Source organism: Maylandia zebra, linkage group LG7, assembly GCF_041146795.1.
Source record: "Maylandia zebra isolate NMK-2024a linkage group LG7, Mzebra_GT3a, whole genome shotgun sequence".
Taxonomy (NCBI): Eukaryota; Metazoa; Chordata; class Actinopteri; order Cichliformes; family Cichlidae; genus Maylandia; species Maylandia zebra.
In genome coordinates this window covers 24422338-24439970 of record NC_135173.1, presented here as the reverse complement: position 1 = coordinate 24439970, position 17633 = coordinate 24422338, and the positions used below count along the sequence as shown (strand labels likewise).

Genomic DNA, 17633 nt, shown 5'->3' with positions numbered 1-17633 from the left:
GGTTTCATCTTATAAACAGTACATTTGCATAATGACTGAAACCAGCCCAGTGAAGGAACAATGGGCTGGGAGGTCAGTTCCTTAATCTTAATTATGCAAATTCTCATGACCATTGATCAACAACCACTGACCCAAAGCCACTGATCAAAGCCCATGAGTTCACATGGGGCAGCAGTTGTGTGGTGGAATGAATGAGGACCCAAGATCCAGACGGCGGTGGAGATGCGAGTGAGATTTTATTTACAGTGAACAATAAACTAAGGTGAGGGCAGAACTGAACCTAAACTGAGAAAAACTAACAGACAAATCTGAAAACATAAGGGCAGCGGGGAATACACAGAGATGACACGAAGAAGGCTGGGCAGAGAGATGCGGAGTAACACTGACTTACACGGAGAAACACAAACGACATGACCAGGAACACAGGCAGACACACACTAAAAATACACACAAGGTAATGAGGGAATGACACACAGGAGGGGAGCACAGCTGAACCTAATTCACAAGACGAGACACAGACCTACAAAGTAAAACAGGAAACTCACAGACTGTTTTACAACACAAAACTCGGGGTCACGAACAGAGCACAGAGGGAAGACACAGGTGGGGATAATAAGACACGAGAACCAAACCTAAAGAATTAATACAAAATCAGAATAAACTAGAAAATAATAACAATAAACTCTAAACACTGGGTCACGACTCAGGATCGTGACAAAACCAGAATGGATGCAAATCAGGTTTGCTCACTGCTTTGATTTATTAAGCTGCAGATGTTACACTGAGCTGTTTTTCTTAAATTAATGAGCCTTGTGGGTAAATGGTAAATGGCCTGTATTTATATAGCGCTTTTCTAGTCCCTAAGGACCCCAAAGCGCTTTACATATCCAGTCATCCACCCATTCACACACTGGTGACAGCAAGCTACATTGTAGCCACAGCCACCCTGGGGCGCACTGACAGAGGCGAGGCTGCCGGACACTGGCGCCACCGGGCCCTCTGACCACCACCAGTAGGCAACGGGTGAAGTGTCTTGCCCAAGGACACAACGACCGAGACTGTCCAAGCCGGGACTCGAACCGGCAACCTTCTGATTACAAGGCGAACGCCCAACTCTTGTGTATTGTGTATCAAAAACTACTACAGTATGAACAGATGCTCGCTGGTTACACCTTCGTGCTATTGAAATGGGATTTTTGGTACAGCGAGGAACAACTGACAGATTATAAAATTAATCTTTAGCTGTTTGGCACATGGACCACAATAAATGATAAACTGAAGCCTTATGGTATAGGGATTATAGTGTTAAGTGCTTGGGTGGTTTTCCAGAGAGGATTTTCTTAGAAATGTCTTGTAAAATTTCTAGTAAATCTTGCCATTTTTTACTCTAAAATTTGTAACTTTCCTTACTTCAAATTTCCTACTTTTTTCTTATAAATTTGCAACTTTCATCTTGAAGATTTGCCATTTTTTCCTTATACATTTGATAGTTTTCCCTCACAAATTTTGCATTTTAATGTAGAAAATCTTTTGAATTTCCCCCCACACCTGCCTCTTATTTTTTTCATACTTTTAGTAGCCCTTTGTAATAATAAAGCATATATAAGTACATGTGAAACAAAATGAAAAAAACAAAAACAAACAAACAACAACAGATCAGCGGCTGACTCAGTTTAAAACTAGAAACTAGAAATTATATTTTTAATGTGAGGAAACGCAGACAGTAGTTTCCCGCCTCTCCACGTCCTGTCTGCCACATTAGAGGGCCTGGCCTCAGACACTAAGATTAGCTTCAGGGTTCACTTACAAAGATGGGTTATTTAAAACAACTAGATATTGAAAACTTTAAGTCATGGAGAGGAAAACAAATTATTGGGCCATTCTTGCAATTTAATTGCATAATTGGCACAAATGGCTCAGGTAAGTAAAGTTTTTATTGGTGACGTGTTCTAGCTAGCTAGCTAATGGTAAATAATTGTTAAGCTAGCGGCTAGCCTGCGGAGTATATCTTTCTTTCTTTTTGGTTTGCTAAGTAAAGATACAATTTCTAAGTAGATGATGTAGTCCTAAGAACTACATCATCTACTTAGAAATTATATTTTTCATGTAAGGAATACAGAAAATAGTTAAACAACCTCTAAATCCCGCCTGTTATGTTAACAGACTTTGCCTAAAAAGTCAGGCTAGCTGTATGGTCGTCCTACCAGAGCTGGGTTATTTAAAATAAATTCATATTGAAAACTTTATGTCAATGATTTTAAATCATACTAGGTAAATCTAATGTGATGGATGCCCTAAGCTTTGTCATGGGTGAGCGGGTTTCTTCTCTCCGAGTCAAGCACTTGAAAGACCTGATCCATGGAGCTCACGTTGGTAAGCCCGTCTCCAACACTGCCAGGGTGGCCATGAGGTACTGCAGTGATAAAGAGGAAGAGACGGTCTTTTGTAGGATCATTACAGGTCAGTAGACTCTGCCAAGTTTTTTCTTACTTACATATTGCATATGCAAGGCCAAAAATAACAACTGTAAAACGTAAATTAAAATTATAGCGAATAATGTGTATATTTGTTTATGCATGTTTTCATATATAATGATGGTCCTTTAATATAAGTTTACCACATTAATAACATTCAATATTTATCTAGGATAAGAGAATCATCTAAGAAAAAAAGATAATATAAACTGACAGCTGGGTGCTGACTCATAAAGAAGCCAGATTTATATGGAAAATGCTAATAAAGCAGCAACCACCTTTATTATCATGTACTGGCAATGATCAGATAATAAGCATACACAAAGTACACAGTTATAACTATTATACACCAGCATAGCATGATTAGTGATCTTACCTAATACTTATTATCCCAAGTGTTCCTTTAGTTGTGATTCACAGTGGTTACATTTTTCATAATTTGGTATAATGAGCAATAATTTGGATATGATTTTATTATTATTTATACTTTATTCTCACATGTAACTTAAAGAACCATTAAGACAGGAATGATTCGATTTTTTCCTAAAAATACAAAAAAATTGTATTTGTGGCTGTTGATAATTTTCCTTGTGTGATTTATGGAGGTTAAGTGTTTTGTTTGATTTTTAGAAGTAATCAGGTTTTTGGCACCCAAGGCTGATTCATGTTTTACCTTAGGATACAGTTTTTAATCCAATCATTTTCATTTGATATCTGTTGTATTTTTCAGGGGACTCCTCTGAGTATCACATTAATGGCCTACGTGTCACTTTTGCCAAGTATGTGGAGGAGCTTGAGAAGATTGGCATTTTGACTAAAGCTCAAAACTGTCTGGTGTTCCAGGTAAAGTGCCAGAGCCTTGCACTTCACTGATTTACTGAAAGTCAACATGAAAAAAATTAACTTTGCCAGATTTGTTTGCTGTAGTGTTTTTTTTTTTGTCAGTTTTCACATTATAGCTGTGGTGACTGCAGTATTGTACAACAAACTGAAAAATATGCCCCAAAGTGTTTGTATTTACCATATAATGGCATATTTTGTGGTGCAGGGATTAGGGTCAGTGATTTACAAACAATAAGAAGTTAATTAACACATAACCAGTCAAATATAACACGCTAAAAATACTTACTCAAACATAGAAGATTGCTAACAGTAAACTGTCACATTAACCCTTGCATTAATCCTTAGATGCACGAGAGACTGGACCCTACACTCTTCCATAAGTGGGTCTGCTTTTTTTCTGTGGCTCAGTTGTGGCTTTTGTCACCCACACCTTCCCATTGCTTCAGTGATCGGGGTTTGCAGTTGGGGGCAACTTTCTAGTTGACTTCTCATATGTGGTGTGACAAGCTCCTTTGAGAGCTCAGTGAGGAAGGCCTGCCATGCTGTGGTGATGCCGTTCTTTAATTCAGGGTGCTGAGCCATGAAAAAGGTGTAGGCACTGGTATCTACACCTCCTTTGGGCTTGTTGTAGAATGTGATAAATTATGTTTTTCCTCTTTCTGGTATTTTCATCCACCATTTTGTTGTGATCATCATGCTGAGGACTCATAGCCATACAGCTATTCCTTTCTTGGTGATGTAGCTGACCATGCAAAGGTTTGAGTGTAAACTCTGTGCTGTAAACCTCCCTGGACTCGGAAACCTTCATCTTAGGAAGGATGTCTGCCTCGTTCTATTGTAGAGTCCCCACAATAGTGTCTGCAGCAGACACTGTGGAAGAGGCACACTGGAGAAACAGTTATCTGTGGTGATGTTGTCTCTTGTATTTCGCAATTTACTGCACAAGTGCTGGACAATGTTTTCCCCTCAGATTCTTCTTACCTTCTTCCCCTGTTTGTAAACCATTCCAAGTATTGCACAGGGGATGCATGCATTAAACCCAGAAGATCATTAGGCTATACTTAATGGGCTTGTTTGGCATGTACTGTAGAAATTTGAACCTAACCCTGAATGGCACAAGCTGTTCATCCACAGTGACACTCAGACAAGGATTGAATCCTTATCTGAATGCTGAATGTGTAGATATGTGTAGACATTGCATAAAAGCAAGCTCACCAGGCCATTTGCATCTAATTGTTAATAAATAACTAAATGTGAGAGTTTTTTTTAACTGGCACTGTTGGTAAGAGATGTCTTACAAAGATTGTACTCCGCTTGCTTCTCACCAGGGGGCAGTGGAGTCCATAGCTTTGAAGGACCCAAAGGAGAGAACCAAGATGCTGGAATCGATCAGTCAGTCCAAAGAATATGCTGCAGAATACAACAAGAAGAAAGAGGCCCTGCTGAAGGCCAAAGAAGACACTCAGTTTCACTTTAACAAGAAGAAATCTGCTACTGTCGAGAGGAAACAGGTGTCTCAGGAAAAAATAGAGGTAGCATACCAAGAAATTATTTTTCTCTATTCTGTCATGCTTCTACATCCCCAAATGTGGAGTCTCTAGATACATGCGCCTACAAATGGCATAAGTGTGCCTGACAGCAGATAGATTATAATGTCACAAACACAAACACCCCAAAAGTCTCAAATGATGTTGAAGAACAGTTTTCCTCTCCCAGTCTAAACTTGTGAGATCTAATGGGGTGTTCACATCCTTGCAAATTCACGTTTTCCCTGGTATTACCTGTGTGAATTCATTTGCGTTGGAAACATCTTCATAGTCACCATTACCAAGCCAACATTACAATGAGGAGTAAAGCTAATTGTTGAATCACTCCATTTAACATGACCAGGTTTTACCCAAAATTTCTCCAATTATCCATGAAGCCCATATTTAGACACCACTCAGAAGGCAGTTATAAGGAGAGCATAGAGCTCAAGATGTCACTAGAGAAAACTACAGAGTATGGCAATGATTTAGCAGAATTACACACCGACTAATTTTAGTGACCTTGGATTGATGCAGTGTGTCATCACTCCCAATGTGAATTACAGTCTTGTAGGGCTGTGTGATATGACCAAAATCTCATATCCCGATATAAGACATTTATCGTCCCGACAACAATATATATCACAAAAATGTTACATCTTCTGTAAATTCTGTGAATCTCGGGCAACTTGACTTGCATGAAGTGTTTTCAGCTGGGCGTTGTGTACCTGGAGTCGAGTGTTAAATAAGTTGAAACGGCCGCAATTTTCTTTGTGAGTACGTATTACACGGTGTGCTGCGGGGAAAAGCCTGTTCTAAGGTTTATTTTTTTTAGCACCTGACGGTTCTTTTTAGCTTCTCGTCTGTAAACACTCTACATACTATTTCATGTGATTCAATTTATTTTGAAAAATCTCAAAAGGATCATCAGCTTTATTGTGAAAGGTTTATGTGGAAAATAAACAACGACAACGCATAAAAACAGTCGCTTGTCCTTCCGTAGTGTGGTTATATTAAATATAAGAGAAAGATAGAAGTTTAAGAAATTCTACAGTGACCATCAAAACGAGGAAAAAATGTTGCTGTAAACGGTTTATTTTGCGACACCACGAAACAAACGATAGCATAAAATGAAACGATAGACGTTTTCATATCGTCAACCGATATATATCGATATATCGAACGGGCCTACAGTCTTACCAAATCCACATTTAACCTTACCCAGCCTGCTCTGGCCCCATGAATACAGTCAGGTATGGTTGATAGAATCTCTACCTCCATGTTTCTGAGAATAGTTGCCAATAAACAGTTTTTTCGATCCAATATATGAGAGGGTTAGTGATGTTCCGCGGGCCTTTGCGTCAGAATGACAGTGAGTTGCCGTTATTCATCTTTGCTCATATTTCCAGGCACAGAAATACCAGGCACTGTTGGATGAACTTCACCAAAGCCGCCTGCAGCTGAGCCTCGCTGAGCTCTACCATAATGAGCAGGGGATCAGTGCTCTTAGTGACACCCTGAAGAAGAGACAGGAGGCTGCAGCTGCAATGAACAGTAAACTGCTGATTGGGGAGCAGACAGTCAAAACTCAAAAGAAAGAACACGGACGGCTCACAAGAGAGCAGCAACACATTGACAAAGAGATCTGGTGTGTTAGTTTTCGTATATGGCTTCAAATTTGAAGGTCTATAAATGGATGCATTATATTTTCATTTCACTAATTTTGTTTTCATTTACAGGAAAGCCACTGGTGACACCTTTTTAATCCAAATCAACTCAGATATAATTAAAAATCTGTTATTAAATTAAGTAAACTGGAAACATTCTTTCACACAGCACACAGGAGCAAATCCTGTCCCAGTCTCGGTCCCAATACATAAAAGCGAAAGTGAACACGTCTCATCACGTAAAGAAGGCTGAGGATCTCCGTGATGCCCTGAAGAAGAGTCAGAGGATGTTTTCAACCAAAGAGCAGGAGCTGGAAGAGCATCAGCAGGAGATTTCTCAACTTAAGAGGTCCTGGAGGAACTATGAGAAGCAGGTCCAGGAACAGGGAGCTGCCCGTGGAAGAGACATTGAGCTCGACATGGATCAGGTCTGTTAGATTTCATTCCTGCTAATTTTTGTTTGAAGTGTCGGGTACTTTTCACTACACCATGCCTTAAAAGAAACAATAACTGGAGATAAATTATCTGAATTTTAGGAGCGGGACTATACCTCCCAGCATGCCCCTTCCGGTTCTCGATCTATATATGACCCCCGGCTCTACAAGCTGTTGTTCTCGTTTTCATGCCCCATCCTCCCTTTTTCAATTCTTTCACTTCTCATTAGTACAGCACTGGCGGTGACTCACTTCCCCAAACGGCAGCCTCAATTCATGTTCAAGTCTTCTGCCCTTATCTACTAAAAATGCTGTCAAACCTAAAATGAGGATGTGGGCCCGGCTGGTGAAGTAACATTTAAAAGTTATAGTTATATAGGGACTCTGTTATGATTATTATTATTTTTTTATGCTACAGTCAGAGCGATACAAAGAGCTGAAGGAGCTTGCCTTGAAGCAGGGGGCTGTCCTCAGCCAGCAGGCAGAGAAGCTTCACTGGGAGGTGAAAGCAGACTGGGTAAAGATAGCCTTTGATGAGCGCAGAAAGAAGGAAGTTGAGGTACTTTCTATGACACAGTTCTTTTTGTAGCATTGATATATTTAAATCAATAAAATAGCTGTTCAGTCTAATCTTACCTCTGTTTCACATCACAGAACGCTATCAAGTACAACCAAACACAGCTGGAAGATTTGACATGCAGAGCAGAGAAGCTAGAGGAGTACACCAAGACCTGCAAGTATGTTGTGTTTAGCTCAACCACTAAACGCTAAAAGGAAGTTGTGCTGTTTTTGTTCTTTTTTTTTTTCACTCTCAGCGAGGTGTTAATATATGTTGTATAGTTGGTCGTTAGATATATATATGTTGTTTTGAAAGCACTGTATGCCTCAGGTCATCCCTTGAGGAGTACCGGCAGCAGGAGGAGAGCCTTAGTGCAGAGCTGCAGCGGGGCCACCAGCGTACTAAGGAGGTGAACCAGGAGCTGAATCAGGTGATGGAGGAGTTGGGGAATGCCTGTTTGGACAAACAGGAGAACAAAAGGCAGCTGCAGCACAAAGAGCTGCTAGAAAAGCTCCGCAGACTCTACCCGGAAACTGTGGTGAGAAGCAGTAAATAGTGAGGCTGCAGCAATTCCCCAAAACTGTGGTTCGGGACATAACACCTAACGTACCTTGTTCTTCTTAACACTAGCACTGCCTGTACAATTTTCTTAACTAATTTGTGACACGTGCTGTTTCAGTATGGCCGTCTGTCCGACCTGTGCAGCCCTATCCATAAGAAGTACCAGCTGGCTGTCACTAAGGTGTTTGGCCGCTACATGAATGCAATCGTCGTAGCATCAGAGAAAGTAGCCTGCGAATGTATCGCTTTCATCAAGGAGGAGCGGAGGGGACGCGAGACGTTTCTTCCCATCGACAACTTGATTGTAAGGGAAAAATCAAGCTGTGCTTTCTAAATCATAGCTTGACTTTTTGGGTTTGTTAAAAATGGAAAACCTTATAAAAGGCCCTGAGAAATAATGGTGTAGTTCAAGTAGACCAAGTAGTATAAATTTGTCGTTCCTAACATCACTTCTGTGTGCACAGCTGAGTCCACTGAACGAGCGACTGAGGGAGATGCCTGGTGCCAAGATGGTGGTGGATGTTGTGCAGGTTATTGCTACCACAGTTGCTACCCAGCTGAGGAAAGTGGTGCAGTTTGTCTGTGGTAACACTCTTGTGTGTGAAACAGTCAAAGAAGCCAGGAGTATGGCCTTTGATGGACAGGAACGCTTTAAGGTAAACTTTCCTCTTTTGAGATCCACTAATTTGAGACGGAACCATAAAAAAATTTAATCTGTCACGTCTACTCTAGACAGTGTCTCTTGAAGGGACAATGTTTGAAAAGTCAGGCGTAATCTCCGGAGGCTCCAGCAACCTGCGAACTAAAGCTCGCTGCTGGGAAGAGAAGGACGTGTTGCAGCTGAAGGAGCGCAAGACCCAGCTGACCACTGAGTTACGCGTGAGTCACACTAAGTGCTCTCCTTATTCTCTGTTTTCTGCCTCCTCTCCTCCTCCTTTGTCCTCTTCCCTTTGACGTCTCAGTCCATTATTTGAAGGATGTCTCAATTCTTATAATACATGTTAATTGAGGGAACGCTAGCTGGAGGAGCTGTGAACACAGCAATAATAATCTACTCTGATATCCTTTGCAGACGTTTTTCAAGCATGCAGAGATGTTTTAGGACTGGGACATGAAAACCAGAGAACAGAGCAATTAAATATTTAAAGATAGATGATAATTTCAGTAGTCACTGGGATATTACATTTGGTTGCTGATACAACCAAATTTTGTCTTGTGGGGGAATAAAGGATTATTCTATTACAACCAGGAGAACTGATAAATATACTAAACTACCAGCTTAACAAGTAGGCACTCCTCTCACTATGTGTTTGAAATCTGTGAGCATGTGTTAGTGCAAAGAAAAGGAATTTAGAACTCTGAAATATAATAAATTGTTGTATTTTTTGTTGTTGTTTTGGTTTATACACACTGTATTTTATGCACAGGAATCAAGTTGTGTTTTGGTTATGTAACAGGATTTGATGAGGCTGAAGAGAAAAGAGCTGGACCTGAAACAGATCGTTGCACAGGCTCAGGGTGCTCAAACCCGGCTCAAATACTCCAAAAATGACTTGGAAAACCTTCAGAAGAAAAATATCCCTAAATGCCAAGCGGTATGATCTGATATAAAATGTTCTGGACTGCCACAATCATTCTAAGTTTAGAGACTTAATAGGGCGCAAAAGTGTTTTTCACACAGGTGTTGAAATCATCTGAGCTTACAGTTTCTTGGTATTTACTCTGTCATATGTTTTCAGGACATTTCTTGTCTGGAGAGTGAATTGGCAAACCTGGACTCTCAGATTCAGATGCAGATGGAGAGTGTGAAGACAAAAGAGGCAAAGATTAAGGAGATCAGAGACAAGCTTGACCAGGTGCTGCTCTCAACATATCATGACTTAGATTGAAATGTTTGCCGTTGAACTTCTGTTGCAAGTGAATTCATTGTTGGAGAAATTTCTTTGTCTCTGAATTTTCAGTTTTTCAGTATTTTTAATCAGTAAATCCTAACAATTGACAGAACTTATAACTTTTGCAGTGTTTTGTGCTGGCTTCATGAATGTTGGCCCATTTAATTCTTAACACTGTAAAGTGATTTAGACTTTTACAAAAGCAAAATGGAATTTGAAGTGTTCAGTGAGTAACTTTATTAACGGTCTGCTAGAATGGTGGGTTTCCAAATACAGTGTTTGTCTTGTGGCTGGTTACACTTGCACATATCGGATGTTGTATGGATCCTCTCTATTCTCTGTATTTAGATAGAAAACTTGGTGTTTTCTGACTTCTGCGCTGAGATCGGAGTGGACAGCATCAGACAGTTTGAGCAGGAGCGCTTGAAACAGCAGACAGAGCTTGATAAGAAACGGTACTTCAGTCACACACCAGTATTTTCTGTGTCACATGACGAACTTTAAAAGCCAAATCTTTAATGGGTTTTTATGATAAACAACTCAGGCTGGAGTTTGAGAGTCAACATGCCCGCTTAAATACATGCATTGAATATGAACAAAAACAGCTTGAGCAACAGAGAAAGAAGGTCCAAAAACTGGAGGACACCATCAGTAAGGAAGAGAAATTTATGACTGAGCAGAGAAAGGTAAGTCTCAGTTTTTTATGTTGTTATAAAGCACATGACAAACATTCATAGCAATATATTTTCCATCCATCCCATTCTCCCCTTCTTATCCTTGGGGGGGGGGGGTTTCCCAGCTGTCTTAGGGCGAGAGGCAGGTTACACCCTGAAAAGGTCACCAGTCTGCCACAGGGCTTACACATACAAACAGACAACCCTACACACTCAACATTCAGAGTTACCAATTAACCTAACCCCACTAATTACATGTCTTTGGATTGTGGGATAAAGCCAGAGTACCCGGAGAGAACTTACGCAAACACAGGGAGAACATGCAAACTCCACACAGATTAGCCCCGGGGTGATGGTGAACTTGATATCAGGACCTTCTGGCTATGAGGCAACAGTGCTGGTTACTTCTGGTTATTTCTGGCTGTTACCTTTGTGGATCTTAAGTTCGATTTTTGCAGATTTTTCAACCAAGCGCTCGTTTTCCCTTCCAGGAAGAGCAAAAGTTGTTGGCAGTGGTTGAGGAAGGTCAGAATAAGCTACTTGAGCACAAGAACAAGCTTTTAGCTAAGAAAAGTGAGGTGGCTGCTGCCAAGGCTGAGCTGGATCAAAAAACTCAAGTCCTTCAAGAGATGAACAGGTAACATCTCTGCAATGCTTCTAGTGCCACTGTTTTTGACATTTTGTGCAGTTATTACTGTCACCATTTGCACCACTGCTGATTGTATTGATTGTTGTGTTGCTGTGAGGTTTCCCGTTTGTTAGGTAGCAGAAAAGTTGCATCTAACCCACTACAGTTGCTGATATGCCTTTATTTCTGTTATTTAAAAAAGTATTCTGTTTTTGATGCATTTAAGTAATTTTTTCCATCAGTAATATACATGAAATGAGTTTCTTTGAGCTTTGTTTCCAGTAACAATAATGTGTTATAATTGGCTGTTTTCTCTCCACCATCACTCCCAAAACGTTCCCTTCTTCCTAAGCAACCTAATGCCATGAGTTACCATATAAGTCCATGTCAAAACTTGACTTGTGTATCATGTTTTGTCATGGACTCTGTTCTCTGACTTTATTTCTTTTTATTTTGCCAAATAGGGATTTGGCGAAGCTTCAGCGAGAGGTGATGACAACAGAGACGGCTATAGAGCAAAAGCGCTTGACTAGACACAACTTGTTGCTGGCCTGCAAAATCCAGAACCTGCCCATCAGCCTGTTGTCAGGGAGCCTGAATGAAATCAGCGAGGTGCAGGTAGGACACAGAGATGTTTGGTATCTACTCTGACTTGACTGATCATTCCTGTCCTGGACTGTTTATCAAATTCAGCTCAAATTATAATTTGAAAGAAAGGTTTAAAGTACTGTAGTGTTGGTATAGATGATCATTGATTTGTCCGGTCTATGCAGCTGGACACAGATTCTGAAAGCACTACAGCCACCATGGACATCTATGAGAGAGAGGCACGACTAGTCATTGACTACTCTGAGCTGGAGACAGAGCTCAAGGTGAAAAACAGGGCAGCATACTTATTCTCTATTGGTGTTCTTTGGTTATAGAACCAGCAAGTATCACCCATTGTGTATGGTCAGAATTTGCAGGCTGAGCAGGAAGTAGAGGCCTCCCTGGAGAACCTGAGGGAATCAGTTTCCTCCATAGAGGCAGCGCTGCAGCGCACCACTGCCCCTAACCTGAAAGCACTGGACAAAATGAGGGAGGTGAAGGACAAGTTACAGGGAGTGAAGGAAGGTATTTGTATGAATCTGTTGAGTTTTTCACCTCAAACTGAAACAGCTGGTGCAATATAAACCCATCAGGCATAACATTATGACCACTGACAGGTGAACTGAATAAAACTGATTATTTAATGGGAGCAGTGAACATTTTGTCCTCAAAGCTGACGTGTTACAAGCAGGGAAAATGGACAAGTGTAAAGATTTGAGCGAGTTTAGCAATTGTGATGGCCAGACGACTGGGTCAGAGCATTTCCAAACCTCCCCGTCTGTAGTGGTCAGCATTTATCAAAAGAAGGAACAGTGATTGCTGAAAACCTTAAGGTGTCAGGATTCTTGGTCGCATCTTGGTGGCAGATACAACTGCACAACTTCAGGGGTCAAGTGGAGTTCATTCCTCGACAGGTTAGGGCTACATTGCATGCAGAAGGAGGGAGAACAACACAATATTACACAAGTGCTCATAATGTGATATCTGATTGGTGTATTTCTACAATCAGCAGAACCAGTTTATTTATACGTTTATATTGTTTTCATAAGATATTCAAACTGTTTATTTGATTAATTAATGAACAGAGGACTGCTTCTGTCTAAGCAGACAGATTTTTCATGTTGAAATTCATTTATTCCCACGGGTGCATTTTGCATGTTATAGTGTGTTAAGTGAAGCACCTGGACTGATGATTAAGCTTCCTCTTTCTGTCACTCAGCCTTTGAAGCCAGCACTAAAGCAGCCAGGAAGTGTAATCAGGAGTTTCAGCAAGTCAGATCCCAGCGCCTGCACCTCTTCAGTCAGTGTTTTGAGCACGTGTCTGTCATAATCGATCAGGTCTATAAAAGAATTTGCAGGAACAACAGCGCCCAGGTGAGACAGACAAACCTCACTTTGATGTTTTTTCTTCAATTTTTACATTTTCGTTGTTCTTTTCTCCTTCAACGTTATGTTTGTAAAATGTGTTTAATTACTTCTCCGTATGCGGAACAAAAACAGTGAATTTTGTATATATTCATATTGAATATGTATTATGTTGTATATAAGTCTTCAGTGATGATTTACTATACATTACACTGTATACAGGAAACAGTATATATAAGAATACAGTGGCTTGCAAAAGTATTCGGCCCCCTTGAACTTTTCCACATTTTGTCACATTACAGCCACAAACATGAATCAATTTTATTGGAATTCCACGTGAAAGACCAACACAAAGTGGTGTACACGTGAGAAGTGGAACGAAAATCATACATGATTCCAAACATTTTTTACAAATGAATAACTGCAAAGTGGGGTGTGCGTAATTATTCAGCCCCCAGAGTCAATACTTTGTAGAACCACCTTTTGCTGCAATTACAGCTGCCAGTCTTTTAGGGTTTGTCTCTACCAGCTTTGCACATTTAGAGACTGAAATCCTTGCCCATTCTTCTTGGCAAAACAGCTCCAGCTCAGTCAGATTAGATGGACAGTGTTTGTGAACAGCAGTTTTCAGATCTTGCTACAGATTCTCGATTGGATTTAGGCACCAGACAGGTCAGGGATAAAGTTATTGAGAAATTTAAAGCAGGCTTAGGCTACAAAAAGATTTCCCAAGCCTTGAACATCCCACGGAGCACTGTTCAAGCAATCATTCAGAAATGGAAGGAGTATGGCACAACTGTAAACCTACCAAGACAAGGCCGTCCACCTAAACTCACAGGCCGAACAAGGAGAGCGCTGATCAAAAATGCAGCCAAGAGGCCCATGGTGACTCTGGACGAGCTGCAGAGATCTACAGCTCAGGTGGGGGAATCTGTCCATAGGACAACTATTAGTCGTGCACTGCACAAAGTTGGCCTTTATGGAAGAGCGGCAAGAAGAAAGCCATTGTTAACAGAAAACCATAAGAAGTCCTGTTTGCAGTTTGTCACAAGCCACGTGGGGGACACAGCAAACATGTGGAAGAAGGTGCTCTGGTCAGATGAGACCAAAATGGAACTTTTTGGCCAAAATGCAAAACGCTATGTGTGGAGGAAAACTAACACTGCACATCACTCTGAACACACCATCCCCACTGTCAAATATGGTGGTGGCAGCATCATGCTCTGGGGGTGCTTCTCTTCAGCAGGGACAGGGAGGCTGGTCAGAGTTGATGGGAAGATGGATGGAGCCAAATACAGGGCAGTATTGGAAGAAAACCTCTTGGAGTCTGCAAAAGACTTGAGACTGGGGCGGAGGTTCACCTTCCAGCAGGACAACGACCCTAAACATAAAGCCAGGGCAACGAGGGAATGGTTTAAAACAAAACATATCCATGTGTTAGAATGGCCCAGTCAAAGTCCAGATCTAAATCCAATCGAGAATCTGTGGCAAAATCTGAAAACTGCTGTTCACAAACGCTGTCCATCTAATCTGACTGAGCTGGAGCTGTTTGCAAAGAAGAATGGGCAAAGATTTCAGTCTCTGTGCAAAGCTGGTAGAGACAAACCCTAAAAGACTGGCAGCTGTAATTGCAGCAAAAGGTGGTTCTACAAAGTATTGACTCTGGGGGCTGAATAATTACGCACACCCCACTTTGCAGTTATTCATTTGTAAAAAATGTTTGGAATCATGTATGATTTTCGTTCCACTTCTCACGTGTGCACCACTTTGTGTTGGTCTTTCACGTGGAATTCCAATAAAATTGATTCATGTTTGTGGCTGTAATGTGACAAAATGTGGAAAAGTTCAAGAGGGCCGAATACTTTTGCAAGCCACTGTATATCTACTGGCATATATCAAAGTTTCTCTCCTGCTCTGATTTCCTCATGAAGGGCATTTAGTACAGTTGAATATATGTGATCCAGCACAAGCTAAACTGGACATAATTTTCGTTAACTTGAGCATTTTAGAAGCTGTTACCTTAAATAATAAAACCTCATTAAAAATTTAGGCTGTCTGTGATTTGTGCTCCAGGCCATTTTGAGTGCAGAAAATCCAGAAGAGCCGTACTTGGGTGGCATCAACTACAACTGTGTAGCACCAGGGAAACGCTTCATGTCCATGGACAACCTGTCTGGTGGAGAAAAAGCCATCGCAGCCCTTGCTTTCATATTCGCCATACACAGGTAACACTGAAGTCACCCCATGGTAGAATACATGAAAAATGTGTTACATATATTAAATGTATTCTTTTCAGTGAATTATAGTTTAAGGTCAAAGAAAACCCTGTTTTTTTATTTTAATAAATGTATGTCGCTTGTTAAGCTGCAGAATAATCATGTTAAATAATAAACTACTATTGACCAAAATAATGTGATTATGGTTTTTGAGCAGCCCTAGTGATCAGTATTTGATTATGTTGACTGACACAAAGTGATGCCATATTCCTGACCCACGTTCCCAGTATACTGTGTCTGTTCTGTTTCCTTCTCTCAGCTTCCGGCCTGCTCCTTTCTTAATCTTGGATGAGGTGGATGCAGCCCTGGACAACACTAACATTGGAAAGGTAAGAGTCAAGCTGCATAAACATTCACTATTAATATCCACCACTGGGACAACCCAGTATCCCGGCAAAACGTGTAATAGACACACCAGTCCACCGTGTCTATTTCACGCTTTGCCTTTCAAGACGTGAAATCGACACGGTGGACCAGTGTGTATATTACATGTTTAGGCGTGATTTGGAGTTGGCTGGAAACTATTAATATATTGATTATATCCATTGATCAACCTCAGGAAAAAGTGTCACCAATCTTCTCCATGATTGTGGTTGTGGGTACGGAACTTGACCCACAGATACACACTACTGGTACTCTTTGAATAGTAGCCTGTCAGACTGAAGACTAGATTTAAAGGACTATTCAGTTTGACACAGAAGCACCTTAATGCAGAACTGTTTGACCTGCACTGTGGATGGGACATAATTATGCTAATAACTTATTCTTAGTTGTAAGAAGCAGTGACATAAGCTGGTGTTGGATTGGGGGATTGGATTGGGGGCTTCTAATAGAAAGGGATGCACTGCAGCAGGAGAACCATGTATTATTATTCAGATTATATTATTTTTGTATATTTACCAAATACATTTTGCCTACTGCATTCTGAAAGGAAACTTTTGTGGGCGATATATCAAGTGCAAATATTCACTGTCTCCAGGTGACCAGTTTCATCAGAGAGGAGTCCAGGGAGAACATGCAGATCATCATCATCTCTCTCAAGGAGGAATTTTTCTCCAAGGCAGACGCTCTGCTGGGCGTCTATTCAGATGTAACATAGCTTTCATTAATTATGAAAATTAGTGAAGAAGTTTAAATTCCTACAATGCCAGGCAATAGAGTCATTATTCTTTTGTGTTTGGCAGTTTGATGAATGCATGTTCAGCTGCGTTCTGACCCTAGACCTGCGTCCCTATCCTCTGGTTGAAGATGACAATGGGAAACAGACTGACAAAGAGACCAGCTCCGACAAAAGGCAGGATTGAGCTTTGCAGGAATCAGCTGCATGAAGCCATTATGTTTTCTTCTTGTCTAGTGGCCTGTTGCATTGTTTAATGGATGTGGTTGTTTCTTAGTGTTCTTCTATTTTGACTACACAGAGGAACTGTCCAGACTAAATGTGCAGGCAGTGGAGTTATCTTGGATATCAAATGATGAGCTTTATGTTTGACTGTTTTAGAGTCGTTCTTGTTCTTTAAAGTAATTGCAATTCACTGAATATTTTTTTTTCAGATAAATTTTGACCTCAAGTTATGTTTATGAGAAGGTTGTGTGTTTTAATTTGCTTACAAAGCAAAGTTTTTAACTGAGGTGAAAAATGAAAGAAGAAGAAAAAACCCTTCATATAAAATGTAGCAACCACACATTACAGCCTTTGAAGGACTGTGTTTATGTGCTTGTTCTCCCATTAGGCACTTTGAAGTTATTGGTGTAAATGTTACCACTGAAGTTGGAAAATGCTCTGTTCATTAAATCCACTAAGTTTAATAAGTGTGATGTGTTGCTGTTATATTTTCAGCCTTTTTTAAAAAGTGTTTCCCATTTAAATGCAACAAATTCTGCTTTACTACCCATTACCCAGTACCATTGTGGATTGAGTTATGATAAAAGCATAATATCGTTGTTTTATATTATTTGCCATGTACAAATTACAGAGCCCATGAAGGTGCATAAGGTGATATTACCCAAACGCAAACTCACAGAGACAAAAAGTAAACTCAAAAAAACACAGCTTTATTGCTGGCGTGGGACACGAAAAACAATACTAAACTAAACTAACGAAAGCACAATGAGCCACAGGGAAAAATCACACAGCTATGAGGGAGGA

The 17633-nt window shown here is 40.5% G+C and overlaps 1 protein-coding gene across 1 annotated transcript; it reads left to right on the top strand.

Moving 5' to 3' along the window:
- Window positions 1–1727: 1727 nt before the first annotated feature.
- Window positions 1728–17011, top strand: smc1b (structural maintenance of chromosomes 1B). The gene is made up of 25 exons (XM_004564465.4): window positions 1728–1920; window positions 2272–2460; window positions 3205–3317; window positions 4646–4849; window positions 6253–6491; window positions 6680–6938; window positions 7363–7503; window positions 7599–7681; window positions 7834–8041; window positions 8183–8368; window positions 8529–8720; window positions 8797–8943; window positions 9522–9659; window positions 9804–9920; window positions 10305–10411; window positions 10501–10642; window positions 11122–11267; window positions 11723–11876; window positions 12032–12130; window positions 12215–12371; window positions 13066–13220; window positions 15285–15436; window positions 15747–15816; window positions 16467–16577; window positions 16672–17011. Exons 1-25 carry the CDS (start codon window positions 1812–1814, stop codon window positions 16789–16791), a joined length of 3738 nt encoding a protein of 1245 aa, XP_004564522.4. The 5' UTR covers window positions 1728–1811; the 3' UTR covers window positions 16792–17011.
- The last annotated feature ends 622 nt before the right edge of the window (window positions 17012–17633 follow it).

Coding starts and splice junctions, on each gene's coding strand:
- smc1b (XM_004564465.4), top strand. CDS start 1,812: ATGGGTTATTTAAAACAACTAGATATTGAAAACTTTAAGTCATGGAGA. Junction 8,369..8,528: donor TTCCCATCGACAACTTGATT/GTAAGGGAAAAA, acceptor CTGTGTGCACAG/CTGAGTCCACTGAACGAGCG. Junction 15,437..15,746: donor TTCATATTCGCCATACACAG/GTAACACTGAAG, acceptor TCCTTCTCTCAG/CTTCCGGCCTGCTCCTTTCT.